The sequence below is a fragment of the Macaca fascicularis genome, chromosome 2 (assembly GCF_037993035.2).
Source record: "Macaca fascicularis isolate 582-1 chromosome 2, T2T-MFA8v1.1".
NCBI lineage: Eukaryota > Metazoa > Chordata > Mammalia > Primates > Cercopithecidae > Macaca > Macaca fascicularis.
Genome location: NC_088376.1, coordinates 100,794,144 through 100,814,924, shown reverse-complemented (window position 1 = coordinate 100,814,924; position 20,781 = coordinate 100,794,144). Strand labels below are relative to the sequence as shown.

Sequence of the window (20,781 nt, the reverse complement as noted above, 5' to 3'; positions counted from 1 at the left end):
AGAAATGATGGTTTGCTATGATCAAGTTTCACTATGGTCATGGGAACTACCTAACCCAGCACACTAATTCTCTGAGGGCTCTGGGCTTATGAATTAGCTCTTTTCTCTGGCAACTTTAAGCCACACAGTTCCCTCAGTGGAAGATGTTGATGGGAAATGTTTATTGATTTGGAGGAATGACATTATTCTTCCAGGAAATTAGGCTGCAACCCTTCCTTCAATCTCTCCATTGTTGACTGTTCAAGCCTCGAGGGATCCTAGAAGCTCATTACACTGTACAGTTCTTGTCTCCTCCTGTGCAACACAAACTCTCACACTCATACAGACAGGATCTAATGAATTGCACAACCTAATTTTCAGACAATGAAGTGCACTCGTTCATTCAACAACCACTTACCAAGTATGTTCCAGTACTGGTATGTGTAGTAGCCTCCTTAGGTCACAACTTTGCATGTGGAAAAGGGAACTTAAGACAGCTTTGTCTAGCCCTGTGGCCAAAGGTTGGCAAACAGTTGACCTATCCAGGTGACAAGGTTTCCTCTGACATGTTCCTGTCCATGATAACCTATTTGCTGAGCATCGGCACCCTGTGATCTCTCCTCTCTCCTGGTCTTTCCCCGAGTCTGTCTAGAATCTCCTTTTTCCCTTTTCCCTCACCATGCATACCTAGAATACCCCTTAGATTTGTGCCTTTACTTAGCTACTGAAAGGTCATAAAAATAGGGGCAGGGAAATGGGAGTAGGTAGAGGGAAGTGTTGGGCTCTAGACTTTCCAGAAGACCAGTTTCCAGCCTTCTGCTCCTTTGGGGCAATGCCCAGTCTTTTCTAGGCCTCGCCTCTGGAAAACGCCGGGCTAGCCATGGCAGTGTGTTCCATTTCCGGTCCCCCGGCCGAGATATCTCACTCCCTGAGGTAGTCACAGATGATGGAGTCTTTCCTGGAGACCATGAAAGCCATCGGGGCTCCCTGCTGCTGGGTGGGAGTGCTGGCCAGCAAGGCCCCCTCCCTAGAAGCCCTCTTCCTCAACCCAGCAACCCTGACTCCAGGCATGGAGAAGATGAACACCCACTGCCACCCACTAGTGAGCTTGCCCCTGGAGCTGTCGAAGTCTCGGTGAGTTTGTGAATGCTTCAGACTCCCCCAGGCTGTCTTCCAGCTAAAAACCTTGGGCCAAAACGCCTGAGTGTCACCAATGGAAGGGATCTTTAGCCATCATCCTGTCCAATGCCTCCCCATTCTACTCCTTTTTTACAGACATAGAAGATGAGACCCAGAAAAAGAGATTGAGTTGGCCTGAGGTCAAACAGGTTTCCTGGTTTATTCTGCTGTACAGTGATGCAAATTATATTCCATTTGACCCCATATTTCTTATCAGTGTTTCTCAGTCCCCACTCAACATCACTGCCTCAGTGATAGGCCTCCTTTCTTCCTGGACAGGTATGAGAAAAACTGAAGGACCCTTCTCTTCCTGCTTATGGCTCTATGCAAACTCCTCTAGGCTGGGCAAATGGAACCCAGATACATTCTGGGAGTTTCTTAAGACAGATCTGAATAGAAGCACAGTATTCCTTGCTTTACTCACCGAAGAAATAATTTGCCAAAATGAACAAATTAGGCAACAGTGACTAACTGGCCAGCACTCTTTAATAGAATAATAGCAGAGTATAATGGCAAGTCAGGGATTCCTCATTGGATTGGGAGCTGTGAGTTAATTTGAGCTCTCCCCTCCAGTTTCTAGTGTTTTTCATTTGCCCTCTCTGGTTAGCCAGGGATACAGAGCAATTTGCAGACAGAATTGTAAAGAGACCAATATATGGTTCCACTGATACAGGTAAGTCTTACAGAGTTGCCTTAGCTCGGTCTCTAATTTGATGCCATGTGATTCAGGGTCTCAGCAAGAAACAGATGGACCACTCCAATGGGCTAATAGAGTTTAGTAAAGTATTTACAGAGGTGTGGGCTGGGCTTAGGGAATGAATAAGGGACGGCGAGGCACCTAGAAACTAGTAACAGGGGGAAGTTGTTACATGCCTAGGCTGAAGGGATGAAGGAAAGGACCAGAATTAGACTAAAGCAGCAGCTGCCCTCATGTGTCAGAGAGACTGTGTGGCAGAACTTGTGATCTTAGCAGAGGATCACAGCTCTGCTACTCAGTCATAGCACAGAAGAGAAGCAGCCAGGGGAAAGTACCTGACTTGTCTCTCCTTCTATCCTTGAATGTCTTGCCTATGCCTCCCATTAACCAAACCTGGCCAGAACCAGAGGGCAAGGGTAATGCATTTTGTACAGGTCTCCCTCCCCAGGCACAGAGAGCGCAGAGAAGGTATAGTGTACGTCTCCGAGGCAAATGGAATCACCAAAACAGAGCCTTAAAGTCAAAGGTAGCCTGCAGGGCTCGCTGGAAGTGCATTAGCACTCTAGAAAATGCCTCATTGAAGGCATTTATGCCTCTCTTGTGATGGGCCCTCAGCCTCTTTTCTCTGTTTCTGAGATTATTATGTGTTTAGATATTCTGACGTTGATTCAGTCTTGTTAAATTACCAGGCTAGTGAAAGATTGACTCTTTAGGCCCTTCTGTTTAGTATGGACCTGTATCTTAGTCCCAACTGTGCCAGTTACCACCTGAGTCACCTTTAGCAAGTCCTTTAAATTATCCAAGCCTACTCGTCTCCCCTTGTAAAAAGATTTCTAAATAGCTGGAGGGTTAAATGAAATAATAAAGTGCCAACATTTTTATATATGTCTGACAGATAACAATAAATAGTGACTACTAGTATCATTTGCTTAGTCCTCATGGTTGGAAACTTTATAAACTTTCTTTATGTTTATTAACTATTTATACTTACAGTATTCAGCAATAACATGCTGAACAGATTTGTAGCTTAGGAGAAATAGGCCACACTATTTAGCTTAGATGTATAGAAGGCTATAGCATTTGTTTGTGTAAATACAATGTAGGATGTTCACAGAATGATGAAATCACCTAATGATGTATTTGTTGGAACATATCTCTATCATTAAGTGACATATGACTATATATGAGACTGGCCAATAGGAGGCTGAATGATCCAACTTTGCCATGAAGATGTCAGGTTAAGGGAGTGTCCTGACTCTGTTTGTGTCTCAGCAGGCATTCGATGCAGGACAAAAGAAGACTTTCTTGTCAGCAGAATACTTAGATGAACCTTTCCGAGCCCAAAGGGCAATGAGTGTTGTCAGTATCATAACCTCCGTCCTTGAGGGTAAGTGCTGCTCATTGCATTGTTCGTCCGCTGTGCCATGATGAATTCCCATATCAGCAGCAGAAGCAATGTCTCTAACTCGTGTCAAAGCGTCCATCTCTGTGTACTGGAATTCTTAATACTCCTCCTTCTTGTGTCTTAGGCCCCATCATCTTTTATCAATGTGATTTTTTTATATGCATAATTTTTCAAAAAAAAATAATTTGATGAATAAAATAACCCAGTTCATCTCTTGTTCAAATTAGTATCTGCTTTGCATGCATCACAAAACTAGATTTTAAAAAGTGATCTGGCAGGCATCAGAGAATTTCAGGCCAGCTCTCAGGTGTGCAAGAAATTTAACCATCTTTAATTTTCCAATATGGCAAAATTATCCTTTCCATGATTTCAAAATTGTATCTTTCATGGTTGTAACTTACACAGTTGTAACTTAATTTCTTGTTCAAGCCCCCATTATGCTGAATATTGGAAGACAATTTAAGTCCATTAATCAGTCAATTTAACTAAGTCCTTGTTAATTCAGAATTCTACCAATCAAGTGGGAATCCACTCAGTCTCCCCAGCCGTGTGTCTAGGTTTCAAGCCAAGGGCTAGTAGAAGAAGAGAGTGGCAATAGTCATGGCCACCTATCCATACATGTTGCCATAGAGGGTGATTGCATCCCCCTAAGCCTGAGCAGGAGGTCGGTTCTATTCCAGCCTTTTTTTGCCTCATGGTATGGAGAATGCAACCTTAGTCATTTCCAGTTATCTTACTCCCCTAGACAAATTAAACTGACCTGGGCTGGAGGAGCTGTAAGGGAGCTTGAGTGCCAGTGTGCTCCTGAGAAGGAGTCCTGTGTGTTTTCCTCCCAGCCCTAGGCTGAATCCTAATTTGAGGGGAAGAAATGGTGAGCAACCAAAACGGAAAAAACGTTTGAGGGATTTCAAAACAGAGCCAATGTGTGCCTTACTTTCTAGGTGAAGCCAAAGGTGGCAAGCCTTAGAGAGAGATTCACATGCATGGCAATTGTAGAGTAGAACTGGCCAGTAATGTACCAGATATGCAGAGATGTATCTGTTTTGCTCACAGCTGGATCTCCGTTACCTAGAAGAGCAGTGCATGCACAAAGGTGATATCTGGGTGGTGATGCTAATTTATAGTGATGTAAACTGATAAAAAGGAAGAAAATAAGGAATAGTCAGAGATCTTGGGGTAGGATAGACTTCCACTCAAGGAAGATACCGTGAGAGTGGAGTAAGAAAGGCAGGAGAAACAATGATGTTTTCAAGAAAATCTGGGGAAAGGTAACCTTAGCTTAGGTCAACCTTAGGTTAGAGAAGGCCTGAAGCAGCCTCAGAGAGGGTCCTGTGGCTCTAGAATGGCAGAGAGGAACTGGGTGATGACTTAGACCCCAATGAAGGCTGTGGAAAAAGATGAGTGAGACCCACAGAGGGAATCTAGATAAAGAAGAGCTATCTTCATGGATTCTCCCACCAGGGACCAGATGGGAACTACAACTCAGGCAAAATACGCTTTGCAATGACAAAGGACCTGTTCAACTCTCCACCAGGTTTGGGCCCTATAAAACTCAGACACAGACTCAGATATTGAAATAGTACCCAACATTGACTTAATAAAAGACAATTCCCATGGTGAGGACTTGAAGCATAAATTGAATTCAACTAAGTTACATTTCTTGCATACCTGAGTTTGTGCTTTGAGAAATGTGCACCCATTTCTCAACAACAATGTGTACAGACTCCCTTATATTATTTTTTCTCATTGATAATTATTTAATATCACTCTTCATTGTAATACAATCTGCACTTCTAACATTTTTCATGGCATGGAATTTGACCAAGTTGCTATTCCCACAATTTTTTCTTAACCAGATAGGTTTCTTTGTTTTTGTTTGTTTGTTTTGGTTTTTGTTTTGCTATTAGTCATCAAACAGCAAACATTGAATACAAACAAACAGTTTGTTTTTTCATTTATTCTCAAAAACTGTTAAGCTTCCTCCTTCTCTCTTCTTTCATTTATTCTCTTATCAACAAGCATTTGTTGAGCCCCTTTGGTGTGTGGCATTGCTCCAGGTGCTGGGATTCAGCGGTGAACTGATACAAGCTTGAGCTCATGGAATCTACATCCTAGCAGGGAAGGGGACACGAAAGATGAACATGAATATTCAGATATAAGAAGTAGGAGAAAACATAAAGTAGGGAAGGAGATGGAGAGTTCTCTCCAAGAAGAACATAAATTTGAATTAAATAAAGGAATCAGCTATGTAAGAAACTGAGGAGAAAGTTCGCAGACGTGAACAGCAAGTACAATGCATTTTGCAAGAATGAGATAGGAATGAGCAAAATGCATATCCCAAACACATCCCAATGTAGGTAAGACCAAAGAAGGTCATGGAATGAATGAGAGGCAACAGAGGGTAGTAGTTAGAACACTGCTCTGGAGCCCGGCTGCCTGGGTTTGCATCGTACCTCTGCCACTTATGGTACACAGTGTGACCTTGGAGCTTCAGTAACTTTTCTGTGTCTCAGATTTTTAGCCTGTAAAATAGTGAGACTATACTTATCTTGTAGAGTTTTGTGAGGATTAAATGAATCAGGTCAAGCAAAATGCTTAGAACCATGACTGGCATGTAGTAAGTACTCATCACATTTGGCTATTATTATTCACTAGGTTGTAAAATCTATGAGGGCAGAGATGTGCCTGTTTTGCTCACAGCCTGATCTCCATTACCTAGAAGACAAGTGCATGCACAAAGGTGATATTTGGGTGGTGTGGGCAGGGAGGGGAGTGATGCTAATTTATAACAGTGTGAACTGATAAAAAGGAAGAAAATAAGTAATAGTCAATATGTTGGGGTAGGGCAGACTTCCCCTTAAGGAAGATGCCGTGAGAATAGAGAGAAAGCCAGAGAAACAATGACTCTTTAAAGAAAATCTGGGGAGAGGAAACCTTAGGTTAAATCAAAGAAGTCAAAGTTTTCTGAGCATAGGGCATATCGTCTTCTCTGGTTGGATGTTATATTCGTTACACACATGAGATACTTGAAGGATGCTTCATGCTGCCAGAGTCGTAATAGGATTTACAAAGGCCACCTCTTTAAGAGGGATTGTGCTTAAGAAAGTTTGACCCAAACGAATAGGAGCTTGACAACTCACTGAACTCAAAGCATGTGAACCATCTATGCTTGGCATGCAAGCTGAGATTTCACAGTTGTCCAAACCAGAATTCAATAAGCTGGGTCACAGCAGTGAGCACACCTGAGTCTCTGCCCTCATGTTTAGTGGGGGGTACGAGGATATGAAACAAGTTGTTACTGGAGTGGTGAGTGCCTTAAAGAGGAAGTGCAGGATACTGAGTGAAATATGGTAAGGTTAGCCTGGAGTCAGGGAATTATTCCAGGCTGAAAGGACTGCAAAGCAGAAGAGAGAATAACATTTGAAGGAATGAAAAAGCCTAGTGTAGCTGTAACCTAGAGAACAGGGAGAACTCAAAATCAGGCTAGAGGGATGAGTTGGGACCAGATCCCAAGAACCTCCCAGACCACATTAAGGATATGGGACTTCATGCTAAGAGGAGTGAGGTGCTATTAGAGGACTGGAGGCAGGGAAGTTACCTTTGCATTTTATAAAAGTTACTCTGGATACGTGTAGATAATGAAATTAAGAGGTGAAGTATGTTGGCAGGGAAACCAGTTAGGAGGAAACCAAGTACAAGATGGCAGTGCTTGAACTCTGTGGTAGTGACAGTGGGGCTGATGGGAAATGGAAGGATACGAGCGCTATCTAAGGGGCATAAGATTCAGGACTTGATGATGCATATGGTTCTGGTATAAGCACCTTAAGATATGCTGATACAACAACTCATAACAGGAGCATTTTAGGGGGAGAAGGGGCTTCACTGGGGAAAGATGAAAGGAGAAGATCATGAGTTGAGTCTGGGATATATTGGGTTTCAGGTGCCCTTGGAACATCTTCATCCCCAGTGAAGCCCCCTTGTCCCCCTAAAATGCTCCCGTTATGAGTTATTGTATCAGCATATCTTAAGGTGCTTATACCAGAACCATATGCATCATCAAGTCCTGAATCTTATGCCCCTTAGGTAGCGCTCATATCCTTCCATTTCCCATCAGCCCCACTGTCACTACCCTAGAGTTCAAGTACTGCCATCTTGTACTTTGTTTCCTCCTAACTGGTTTCTCTGCCAACATACTTCACCTTTCATATATATGTATACATATGAAAGCAGTTTGAATATAGGTGGTAATTTTAAGAAGATGCAAGTGGATGAGTTAACACAGAAGGGTTGAAGTAAGAAGAGAAGAAGGACTAAGACACAGTTCTAACAAACTAAGTGTTTAATGGTTAAGCAGAAGGGACAGACCCAGCAAAGGAGACTGAGAAGGAAGGTACAGAAATAAGAGACAACCTAGAAGAATACAATGCAGAGCCAAGAGTAAAATTTCTTCAGGAAGAGTAGAAAGGCCAACAGAGGCAATGCTGTGGAAAGGTCAGGTAAGATGAAATATGAAAAGGTGCAGGGGTTTTAGTCACATGGATGTCTTTGGTGATTTAAGCAAAAGAGGATTAATGGAGTAAAAGGGTAGGCAGAGGCCACATTGAAGGGGCTTAAAGAACAAGTGAGAGGTGAAGAAATGGAGATATGGTGTACAGACAATTTTTTTCCAGAATTTTGCCTGTGAGAGAGAGGAGACAGTAAGATGACACTAGAGAGTAAGTAGAATTGAAAGAAGACTCTTTGGTTTTTGTGTTTGGGGGAGTGTTTGTTTGTTTATTTGCATGCTAATGGGAAGGATCTGGGACAGTAGGAGAGACTGAAGAGTAAGGGAAGAGAAGGAATATTCAACAGACTCCTGCAGTGGCAGGAGAGGAGGCACAGTGGAGACATTGGTGTTACAGGAGCAGGGGGACCTCTTTAAGCGTAACAGGATGAAGGGAGAAAAGTTCTTTCTGTAATAGTTTTACATAGCAGATCCTTTTGAGGGGGGCCATGGTCATGTTTTAAGCCGCCAAGTAGGTACTTTTAGCTTCTCTGTCTCCGCAATCAATCAAGTTCAGCAATGTCAAGGCTGTTTACAAAGCTGCTTCTCTTTTCCCATCATGCCTCACAGGTGGCTGCTTCCTGCCAAAATGGCACATCTAAAGTGTCCTCATTCATCACTACTTCCTATGCTTCATCTTAGTGCCAAAATAGGTCCAGGGAAGTTCTTGCTTTTGTTCCAAACGGAGATTGTTGATTTTGGTCCCAGGATGTGCCAGCTTCTTTAGAGAACTATGCTTTGCCAGTTTTGACATCTGTAGTTTCTAAAATCCACTGTCAGTGATTAAAACAGCATGATGGTGAAAATAAATAGTCTGATCTGTGAAAGAGAAATGGACATGTGTATATGAAAACACATGAACATAAATGTTAATAACATGACAAAAATGACATTTCAAATCTTAGGAAAGTGAAAAATTATTCAATAAGTAATGTTATTATAAATAACCAGAGACAGGAAAAAAAAACCACATCAATATCTTACTCTTTACCCAAATAAACTTCAAATGCACCAAAGTTTTAAGTGGAAAAAGTGAAACTACAAAAGAAAGAAAAAAACATGGAGAAGGTGTTTTCCAAGCCTTGCAGTGAGAAAAGCTTCATATGCAAGGCATACAAGCAAGAAAACAAATAAAAATACTACTGATAAATCTTGACTACATACACATTTTTAAATTATCTATCAGGAAAAAGCACTGTTATCAAAATTTAGGGGCACACAATTATTTCTCCAAACTCATTTTTCAAGTGCATATAGTAAAAAAAAAAAAAATGTAAACACTGCAAATGTATATGCAATAACAGTTATGTCTCCTTCCCACTATAGACCCTTCTTGCTCCCCAGACTCCTGGTGCACCCCCCACCCCCACCACAATCCAGTTTATCTTATGTTCTTCAAGCAATGTTCTATGCATATATAAGCACATGCATGCACATACACACATCAAACATATATATTTTTCTACATCACTACAAATAAATCTGCTCATCCTTTTTCATAATGTATTATACTTTATCAGTTGTTGTTTTCTATTATGATTATAAACAATGGACATCATCTTTCTTTGCCCACATAGGCTGATATCTGTTTAAGATGCATGTCTTGCCACAGAATTTATAGATAAACCTAAAGGTAAGAAATTGCGCTCCATCAAGGTGGCCACAGTTACAGATCCACATGGAGATTTAATGGAGGCAGGTAGAGAGATGAGCCTAGTGTTCAGGAAGGGATCAGAAATTGGACGCATAATTTCATGGAAATCAGCAAAGAGATGGTTTTTTAGGGCTATGAGGTTCAAAAACACAGAGAGGCTAAAGTGAGAATGCTTAAGTTCTCCAACATTTACAAGCAGGAAAGGAAGATGGAGACAAAAACAGAAAGTAAAAAGAAGTAGAGAAATATAGGAGAAAAAGCAAGAGATAGTGCAGTCCCCAGAGCCAAATGAACACTGGTTTCAAAGAGAACAATATAAATTCTGTCAAATGCTGTAAGAGTAAGATGAGAACTGGAAATCGATTATTTGAATTTGGAAGCAGCAAAAGTTGGATTCCAGGGGCTGCAGAGAAAAAAAGAGGTAAGGAGGTGTAGAAGGTTAAGTGTAGAAAACTCTTAGGAGGAATTTTGCTGTTAAGGAAGCAGTAATGAAAGAGAGCATGGGGTCCAGGGAGACTTTTTCAAAGCTGCAAGGTAATTAAAGCATGTTTACCTACTCATGGGAATGGTCTGGAAGGAAAAGGACTGTGGATGATGAAGGCCTTGAATAGGTAGAAGAAGAAAGGGCCTGGCACAAGTGGGAGGGGTAGAGCGACCCACGCATTATGTGGGCCATGAAGACAGAATACCAGGTGGACTTGCAGATATGCCAGAGATTTAGTGGTAGGAAAAAGGGGAAGTTCTTTTGTGAGCTATTCTACATTCTGAGTGAAATAAAAGGGAGCTCATCAACAGAGAGTGAGGAGCAGAAAGAAGGCTGGAGGTTAGAGGGGGAAGAGGAAGTGAGAAACAGTCATCTGGAAGACTGAAGGAGCGGAATATAACATAGAAACACAGCCAGATTTCTGGGCAGGGCAAGGCTGGGGCTCACAGATCTTTAGGAGGGCCAGTAAGCATAGTTATGTATTTTTTTTCCAGCCAGGTCCAGCTGGTTGGGTGCAAGTACAGAGTAGTCTACAAATTAGGTCTATTCAGAGTTCAGGTTTTGCCAGGCAAGTACAATGAAGGAGGAGAGGGGCAAAGGAATTGAGGGTGTCTACAAGGGAGGAGTTAGAGAGATGGATGTGAAATCTAAGCTGGGTAAATTGAGAAGTAAGGACATGATATAGGTGATGGGGAGTAAAAATGTGTATTGTCAGTGGTTTGAAGGACTGGATGGGGCAGAGATTAATTGGAGTTGCAGGACTAAAGGAGTTCAAAATATAGGAAATGAACACCAGAGACAGAGAGACGACTGAAGTCAAACTGTTGGAGGTGGTAGTTATTAGAAACAACAAGGCCTAGAGGATGACCGCAGAATTGGGGTCCAAGGTGACACATGGCTGACAGCTGTCATTGACCACACCTGTAATGCAGAGCTCGAGGAGTCTGAACAGAAGTGCCCACCCTGCTTGACCAGCTTGGCTCAGAAGTATCTGATCTGGGATTGCTGCCCTATGTGGGTGAAGCTCAAGACAATTCTCTTTGGGCTTGTGACGGACCCCTTTGCAGAGCTCACCATCACCTTGTGCATCGTGGTGAACACCATCTTCATGGCCATGGAGCATCATGGCATGAGCCCTACCTTCGAAGCCATGCTTCAGATAGGCAACATTGTGAGTGCTCTGGCTGGTACTGCCCTCACTGGCATGGCCGGGGCGGGGGTGGGGGGGGTGACAGGATGCGGTTCAGGTGGGGTGGGGCATGCCCTTATTGGTTAGTGTGTTGAGCCCATTAGCTGAAAGCAGAGCAGCAGTGCAGGAGACATGTGGACACTGGGTGGGTTCAGGAGGTCTAGTATGGGAGGACCCAGGCTGAGCCAGTGGGAATGGCTTTGGGATGAAAAAGCACAGGAAAGTGAACCAAGAGAGCCTGGAGCCAGAGGCAGCTAGTTGCCCTTTATAAAACACAGGACAACCACTTGAATTCTCTGAATCTCAGTTGCCTCTACCTTGAAATGAGGATAAATGTCACTTTTTTATCTAAAGACAATCTTTGGACTTGTCCATTTCCTTCCAATGTAATTACTTTTATGACTGCAATTAGCAGTAGCCACGATTTTCAATGCTGTCACTTAAGGAGAAAAAGAGTTAGGGAGGGAAGGGGAAGACCGTGGAAGGGAGGAAACATGGAAACACGGTTGCTGTTGTAGCAAAAGCATCAGGAAGTCGGAACTTTTCTTTGGCGTCTAGTTTAGATATGATGCTACTTTAAATTTTCCTCCATCATTTGTTAGTGTTATTTACTCTTAACAAGATACAGTCCTTACTGGATTTCACTATATACTGAATCAAGTATCTGACTCAGAGGGAGAACAACTGCTCCAACCTTGCCCCACCCACAGGAATAGTAATAATACTCAGATGCTTCTCACGGATTATCTCATTTTATTTTCACAACAACCCTATATGGTAGGTATTATTATTATTCCCTTTCCCAGATGGAAAATGGAGATACAGAAGGTTAAATAATCTTCCCAAGATCATAAAGTTAAGTTAGTGGCCACATCAGAATTTGAACCCAGATAGACCAGCTCCCAAGCCCACACTTTTCTTAACCCCTGAATTAAGCCCCCTCACAGGACTTGCTAGTGTGTGTGTGTTCAAACACATGCACACATGATAGGCAGAAACTAGAAAGGGTCGGTGTCCTGCCTTCATGTCCGCAGCAGGGTCCACCACTCTGGACGTGACCTACTGGATTCACCAGAACTGTCCAGCTTTGGGATCCAGCTTCTTACAGGCTGCAGACTTAGGTGGAGGGGGAAGGCCCAGAGGTAATGTAACTACTCGTCCCTAGAAACCACTCCCTCCCGCATAATCCAGGGCTGTGAAAGGGGCTGCAGTAGGTTCTGGAACATGGTGGAATCAACATGACTCATGTTTTGGCAGCACCTAGGCTGAGGTCACATCCTAAAGTTGACATGAAAAGGAAAAATGGAAAGAGAAGAGAATGCTTATTCCCAAGAAGTCAGCCTAGGACCACAGAGGGCCTTATGGAATAGACATTTGAGCCCACACCCTCATTCTACAGTTAGAAAAGTGGACGCAAGAGAGAGAAAAGGCCTTTTCCACAGTGTCAGAGCAAAGTGCCATTTTTTTAAAAGCAAGAAAGTCATGTGTTTGGTGCCTACAATGAGTCAGGTGCTTTATGAATGTTATCTCAGTGTCACAACAACATTATAAGGTTATCATCACCCTCACATGACAAAAGGAAGCATTAAGACTCAGAGAGGTTAAGTATCTTGCCCAAGATTGTATAGCTGGTGAGGGTGGAGCCAGGGTGGACCCACGTCTCTGGAAGACACAAGACCTCAACCCCACCCCCCACCATACCACACTGACTTGCCTACAAGGGGCACTCAATAGATGCTCTTTGAATTACACAGGGACAGTCTTGTGGCATGAGATAGTCACTTAAACTCTCCTGTTTTCTTCTCCATAAGAGGGATGCATTGTCCGTTTTTCAGGCTGGTGAGGGGCTCACATGAAAAGATATGAAGGCAAAGCACCTGACCCTGGTCTTTGCTTTCCTCCTTCTCTGTCTCCCTTCCCTGCTGGTTGTTGTGTGACCCGAGCCTGGTTCTGACCTCTCTCAGCGTCCGAATTCTGTCCTATTTAAGACAATTAGAGACACATAGAGCCTAAAAGAATCTTAGAGACAATGAATCATTGTTCTCACTAGTCACTATTATTTATGAATGAATTACTATCTGCCAGGCCCTTTGCTAAAAATTGCACATGCATTGGCTCATTTTATGCCCATTATACAGATGAGGAAATTGAGGTACAGGAAGGATGTGTTATTTGTCCAAGCTTACATAAGCTAGAAAATGTCTGAGTTGGGATTTTAATCCAGGTCTGTGATGTCCCACAACCCACACTTTTTAACTACTGAACCAGACTGACTCTTCACTGACATATTTACATTATAATAATGATCTTAAAGACTATCCACTTACTCCACTCCCACCACCATTCACATGGAAAAACTGCAGCATGCACAGCCCCTGAGAATGGTGCAGAAATGTCTCCATTCTGTCCCGTTGACTGTTCCCCTGGCCAATACTCAGGAGCCCACAGATAACATAGCAACTGAACAAAACAAGAGGATTTTCTATTTTGTAAATAAGACATTTTCTTGCTGCCATTTTTGTCATTGCCTCCGACCCCACAGATCCCACTGTGATAAAACTTGTTTCCACTCCTAGGTCTTTACCATATTTTTTACTGCTGAAATGGTCTTCAAAATCATTGCCTTCGACCCATACTATTATTTCCAGAAGAAGTGGAATATCTTTGACTGCATCATCGTTACTGTGAGTCTGCTAGAGCTGGGCGTGGCCAAGAAGGGAAGCCTGTCTGTGCTGCGGAGCTTCCGCTTGGTAATGTTTTTCTCTTGATGGCTTGGGGGAACTCCCACCCAGACTCAGGGAAGACACTGTGCTCTGGGGACTGCACCAGCCAGCTCCCCCTTCCTCTCCTGTCCTTGTGGGAGGGAGCAGGGTATGACTCCTGGGCGACTGGAGACTTAGGTCTGTGGTCCCAGCTTTTCGGTGACTCAGAGTACCTTCTCCTCTCTGGGCCTTGGCTCCCTCATCTGCACCAAGAGGGGACTTCCAAGCACTGTCCTCATCTCTTATCAAATAACAATAACAGCGATAATCATAGCAGCTAATACTTACTGAGCACTTCCAATGTGTCAGGCATAGCACTGGACACTTGATAAAACGTACCTCATTTTATGCTCAGGACAACCCTGAAAGATAGTTGTTTTTAAGATCCTCATGAGTGGAGGAGGAAAAAGAATGGTTCCATGATGACCCCAAAGTCTCCCATCTGCCAAGCAAGGGAATATGCCACAGACCTGGATCTCAAATCCAGGTTGTCTGACTCCAGAGCCCCAGCTCCTTCCAGCCTCAAGGAGGTCATTCTCCAATTCCCTGGTGCCCGAAGTCACAGCCCCAATGTGTCAAGCACCCTCAAACTGCCTCCTATTAGCCTCACTCACATGCAGTGACGACTCTTCTCCAAACTCAGCTCCAGGACGCCCTCTACAGGAGAAGTGCCACAAGTCACCCACTTTTATCAGAGCCACGTTTGTCAGCCAAACTTGTCAGATTCCCAGGAGAGTCAGGTCACTAGGTTCTTCCAAGTCTCCAGGCCATCTGGAGGAAGCTTGGCATCTCGTTGACTCTTGGGAATAGGAAAGAGGCCTGAAGAAATGTCATGGCTTGTTAGCGCAGGCCACTAGCTCTCAGGAATCTCTCAGTGTTAACTGAGAGCCCTGCATCTAGCCTTGGAGAGAGGTGACGAAACAAAGGGGAGTGTCCAGCAATCTCCCCAAGGTCCTGACAAGTGTTGGGCATCCAGAGATTGAAGGGGTGCATGGTTCAGGAGGCAGCGAGACACTAGGACAGATCTGCCTGGGACCCTATCACGGAGGCCAGTGAGACAGTGTTGAGCCCCTGAACTTGGTGTACCTGGATTAGGGGTGGCAAACTCAAATGCCCATGTGTAGTGACATAGAGCCAGCCATGGAAGAGATTTGGGCACTGGATATTTGCCTCAGGTAGACAGGCAAAGATGACTTCATTTCACCTAGGCGGACCCAAAGCAGTGCACAACTCCAGGGAGGGAGGTTTACATAGAAATCAACGTGACCATCTCAGGCCGGGTGCAGTGGCTCACACCTGTAATCCTAGCACTTTGGGAGGCCAAGGCAGACAGATCGCTTGAGCCCAGGAGTTCAAGAGCAACGTGGTGAAACCCTGTCTCTACAAAAAAATGAAAAAATTAGCCAGGCATGGTGGTGCGCATCTGTTGTCCCAGCTACTCAGAAGGCTGAGGTGGGAGGATCACCTGAGACCAGGGAGGTGGAGGCTGCCGTGCGCCATGATCATGCCACCGCACTCCAGCCTGGGTGACAGAAGGAGACCCTGTCTCAAAAAAGAAAGGAGACAGAGAGAGAGAGAGAAATAAAGATAGAAAAAGAGACAGAAAGACAGATGAAAGAAAGAGAGAAAAAAAGAAAGAAAAGGGAGAAAAAAAGAAAGAAAAGAGAGAAAAAAAGAAAGAAAAAGAAAAAGAGAAAGAAAGAAGAAAGGAAGAAAGAAAGGAAGAAAGAAAGAAAGAAAGAAAGAAAGAAAGAAAGAAAGAAAGAAAGAAAGAAAGAAAGAAAGAAAGAAAGAAAGAAAGAAAGAAAGAAGGAAAGAAGGAAAGAAAGAAAAGAAAGAAGAAATCGAGAGAGGAAGGAAGGAAGGGAGGGAGGGACTATGGCCTGGAAGGAAAGAGGAAGGAAGGAAGGAAGGAAGGAGGGAAGGAAGGAAGGAAGGAAGGAAGGAAGGAAGGAAGGAAGGAAGGAAGGAAGGAAGGAAGGGAGGGAGGGAAGGAGGGAGGGAGGGACGGACTATGGCCTGTCCATTATTGTCAGAGTTACTAATTTTCCATAAAAAGTCAGAAATTCAGATTTTTGTGCAAATGTCTTTAATACTGCCCACTAAACCAATTTTTAAAAACACTCTAAAGACCAAATAAAGCATGTCCTGAGACACAGCTGTGCCATGAAACGCTGGTTGATGGCATCTGCCTAAGCTGATGGTGCTGTCACCATCCCAGGGAGGAAAAGGGTAGAGTAGGCCTGTAGGACTCTTTATCCACAATCCAGAAATCTTAGAAGGTCAGAATTAAATCACATTTGTAGAAGGACAGATTTCTCTCGGTATCTAGAAATTGATGACAAGAGGCAGGCCCCTAAGCTGATGGTCAATATAAGGCACCTATGCACAATCATTAAGAGAGCAAGATATCATACCCCCATGCCCTGGCAGGCCCACAGTGAGTTTTCTAATAAAATACGAACGTTTCTATACATTTGGGGAAGCAGAAGCTTAGTGTTTTAAGGTCTATGTGCTACTTTTGTTGTGATCCCACAGTCTAAAGTCTCAAACAACCCAAAATAGGCAAGTTTACTTCACAATCTGCCCCTACAGGATTCTCCAGGGGAATGCCACCCTGTCCCCACCTTGCTGATTTTAACATGCTGATCAAGGCACAATTCCCTAACCACACCCACCAACTACACACTTTCTTGGGGTCTATTCCACCTCCCTCATGACCTGCCTTAGATTTCACGGCCCACCAATATTATTATGCCCTTGAAAATAAACTCAGTCACCTTTCCCCTCTGCCTCTTTGCATTTTTGTGTTTGGCAAAACCTCACTGGAGAGTCTAAGTCAAATATTTCTCTCCACCTTGCCTGCACCTGAGCTGTGAGAAATGCTGGAGAAAAATCACTGCCAGCTGGTCAGCTTCATGGTTTTAATTAATAGACTTTATTTTCAGGACAATTCTCAGTTTTCAGAAAACTGGAGCATATTGAACAGAGAGCTTTCATATACCATCAATCCCACCACACACACACACACACACACACACACACACACACACACACACACAGAGTTTCCCTATTACCAACCTTTTATGTTGGTAATACATTTGTTACAAGTAACTTCACTGGTTTCCCATTGCTCTGAGAATAAAATCCAGACTCCTCATGATGGTGTACAAAGTTCTACATAATCAGGACCTGCCAGTTCACCAGTCTCTGTCTTGCCCACTTTACTTCAGGCAGAAAGGCCTCTTCTCTCTTCTTCACACATAACAGAGATCTTCTTGGCTTTGGGCCTTCGAAGTTGTTTTCACTGTGCCTGGAATGCTTTCCTTTAGTCTTCACTTAGCTCACTTATTCTCAACCTCTGAGTTCCATGCACTTGTCACCTCCTTAGAAGGGACCTCCCCAACCACGCTATCTAAAATTGGATTCCCTCATCAAATTAACCCGGCATTTACAATTGTCCTGGTATCCCATGAGGCAAAAACCAGAGTTTCTTGTCTACCATTTTACCCCAAGGGCCTAGCACAAGGCACAGCACATACATAGGAACTCAATAAACATCTGTTGATTGATTGAAGGAAGGAAAGAAAAGAGAAGGGAGGAGGGGGAAAGGAAGAAATAAAAATTCTGTCTTCCGTCTCTCCCAAAATAGTATTGCTTCTCCTCCCATCATTTAAAGCCTTGCTCCATTTGCTCCATTAGTCCATTGGTCTATCCTGGTACCAATATCAGTCTTAATTATGGCAGCTTTAAATATATCTGTGTCTGTAAATCAAGTAATCCACCTAATTTACTGCAAGAATATCTTGGCCTGCACACTTTCATATTCATTTTAGAATTAGCTTGCCAAGTTGCACACCCCTCCACACACAAAGCTGTTATTGTTTTTCCCATTAGGGACTGCTATAATTGATAGGTCAATATGGGAAGACATATAATCTTTACAAAATGCAGTCTTCTGATCTATGAAGATAGTATACTCTCTACACCAGTCTTTCAATATAGTTTAAAAATGTTTCCATGATGTTTTTGCAATTTTCTCCATAGGATCTTGCATATCTTTTTAAATGTTCTTTTCTAGCATTTTTGGCTAGCATTTTGACATTTAACATTTTTGTATCCAGAAACGTCTCTTATTAATTCTAATGATTTATCTATACAATGTTTTAAATTTTCTAACACAATCACATCATGTGAAAATAATGAGTTTAATTTTTTCTTTTCTAATCATTATGCCGTTAGGTTCTTTTTACTAGATCACTGTGCTAGTTAGGACATCCAGTACACTGTTGAAAACAAGTGTTAATAACAGGCATCTTTGTCAACTTCCTGATCCCAAAGAGAATCCTTTCAACATTTCACCACCCGTAACAGTTGTGGGAGGCTTTTTTAAAGATAAGAAACCTTTATCAGTTCAGAAAGTTCTCTTTTATCAAGGATATTTATCATGAATGGATGTTTAATTTTATCGGACAATTATTCTACATGTATTGAGATAATCATGTATTTTCTCCTTTAATCTGTTAAAGTGGTGAATTATATTAATTGGCTTTCTAATGTTAAATCAACTTTACATTCCCAGCTTAAACCTAGCTTGATCATGATGCATTTTTTAATACATTGGAAGATTTAGTTTGCTAAAAATTTGCTTAAGATTTTTTTATCCATATCAATGAGTAATATTTGATCTATAATTTTCCTGACTTTCATTGTCCTTGCCAGGTTTCGGTATCAGGGTTCCAAAGTTATGCCAATTTTTTTTTTAAAGCCAAGGGAGTCGGTGGGGTGGCTCACACCTGTAATCCCAGAATTTTGGGAGGCCGAGGTGGGAGGACTGCTTGAGGACAGGAGTTGGAGACCAGCCTGGCCAACAGGAGGAAACCCCATCTCTACTAAAAATACAAAAATTAGCTGGGTGTGGTGGCGCATGCCTGTAATCCCAGTTATTCAGGAGGGTGAGGCACGAGAATTACTTGAATCCCAGAGGCAGAGGTTGCAGTTAGCCAAGATCATGCCACTGCACTCCAGCTTGGGCAACAGAGTGAGACTCCGTCTCATTAAAAAAAATAAAAAGAAGGCCAGGTGCATTGGCTAATGTCTGTAATCCCAGCAGTTTGGGAGGCGCAGACAGGTGGATCACCTGAGGTCGGGAGTTTGAGACCAGCCTGACCAACATGGAGAAGTCCCATCTCTAGCAAAAATACAAAATTAGCCGGGTGTGGTGGTGCATGCCTGTGATCCCAGCTACTTGGGAGGCTGAGGCGTGAGAATTGCTTGAACCTGGGAGGTGGAGGTTGCGGTGAGCCGAGATCACACCATTGCACTCCAGCCTGGGCGACAAGAGCAAAACTCGGTCTCAAAAGTAAATTAATTAATTAATTAAATTAAAATTTAAAAAAAAGAAATGTAAAAAAAGTAGCTGGACATGATAGCGCACGTCTGTAGTCTCAGCTATTTGGTAGGATAAGGTGGGAGGATGACTTGAGCCCAGGAGGTTGAGGCTGCAGACATTACACCATAAATTAACTCTCCATTAGTTAATTTAATCAAAGCCAAAAGTTAGCTAAAATCTGTAACCTTCCTCCCAATTTTTCATTCCAGATACCATTCCCCAATTTATTGTAATGATAAGTATTTTAATTTTATCTTGTTTATAAAAAGTTTTATTAATCAATGAAAAAAAAGCTATTATACAGACAATCCCTAAAATTGAGTAACTTACCCCAATAAAGGTTTATTTCTCATTCATATCATAGCCTAAATCAAGCCAGACAGCTCTAGGTGGAACTCCAAGAAGTGACATTGCCATACCTGTAGGAGGCCAGTATAACCTTCAAAGTTTGCCTCCTGCTTGTGGAAAAATGGAAAACCAAGGTTTGTTTTAAGGTTTAAATAGTGAAAGGCTTTTTCAGTCAGGGATTATGGTTTATTTCACACTACCATTACTTCAAAAACTTAGATGGCTTCAGACCTCTCATTTGCCACACAAAATGCTTTCTTTGACAAAGTTCTCAATTGTTCTTCATTTCTTTGCTCTCCTTTCCCCATGCCTTTCTCTTGCATGAGAAACGGTGGCTACACCATTACTACATGTTTTGTTAAGACTTGTTTCATTTCATTGGAAAATTTAACTAGTCTTCAACATTGGAAGACGTAATCCCATTGCTCACTGCCTGGAATCTAGAAGCAGTACAGTTTCCCTAAATTGTCAAGGCTCTAAATTTCTGGATTATATTTCCTTTTATTTCTTATAAACCAGCTAAATCTTTCCTACGCTGATCTCTTTCTTGCACTGTCCTGACCAACGTAGCCAGTTACAACTGACCCACAATACTAAGGTTTAATAAACCCTTCCCCTAGGGTTGCTGGTTCATGAGGCTTATGATCTGCCTCAAAGTTTTTGCAGGCATTATTTTGTCACTGAATAGCATGGATTGACTTTCCAAGCCTTCTCCTATCAGCTTCCTTGTTGCTCACCACATGATCATTAAGCCAGTGCCACAGATTGATGCTTTTGAAAAGGCGATACCTTTTTTCAATGAACCAATTTCTCCATTACTCAAGATAAGTACAACTAATTGCAGAGATACCCTCTAAATCTGTAAGTTAACATAATAGAGATGTATCTCTCACAGCACGTTCAGTGCTTGTTGGGAAGCTCTCCTGGGAGTTTCTACTTCAAGTAGCGACTCGAGGATCTAGGATTATCCCATATTATGATGTCACCATCTTCAATTAGTGACCTTTATGGTGAACATGAAAGGGAAAGAAAAAGTGCAGGGGGTTTAAGGCTATGCCTAAAAGCCATGTATATTACTTCTGTCTCCATCTCCATTCCACCAGACAGAACCCACTAATGTGACCCCAACTATTTGCAAGCAAAACTGGA

The 20,781-nt window shown here is 42.7% G+C and overlaps 1 protein-coding gene across 3 annotated transcripts in view; it reads left to right on the top strand.

Annotated features, from left to right (window-relative positions):
* The window catches only part of SCN10A (sodium voltage-gated channel alpha subunit 10), a 100,452-nt gene that overhangs the window by 44,163 nt on the left and 35,508 nt on the right, over window positions 1–20,781 (top strand). For 2 of the 3 annotated variants that reach the window (XM_015445464.4, XM_005546684.5), the window contains exons 11-14: window positions 820–1,113; window positions 3,131–3,242; window positions 10,874–11,112; window positions 13,707–13,880. In XM_015445464.4, the coding sequence (XP_015300950.3) occupies window positions 820–1,113; window positions 3,131–3,242; window positions 10,874–11,112; window positions 13,707–13,880 (819 nt within the window). The remainder of the gene's footprint in view (window positions 1–819; window positions 1,114–3,130; window positions 3,243–10,873; window positions 11,113–13,706; window positions 13,881–20,781) is intronic. The other variant, XM_015445465.4, reaches the window with a different exon arrangement.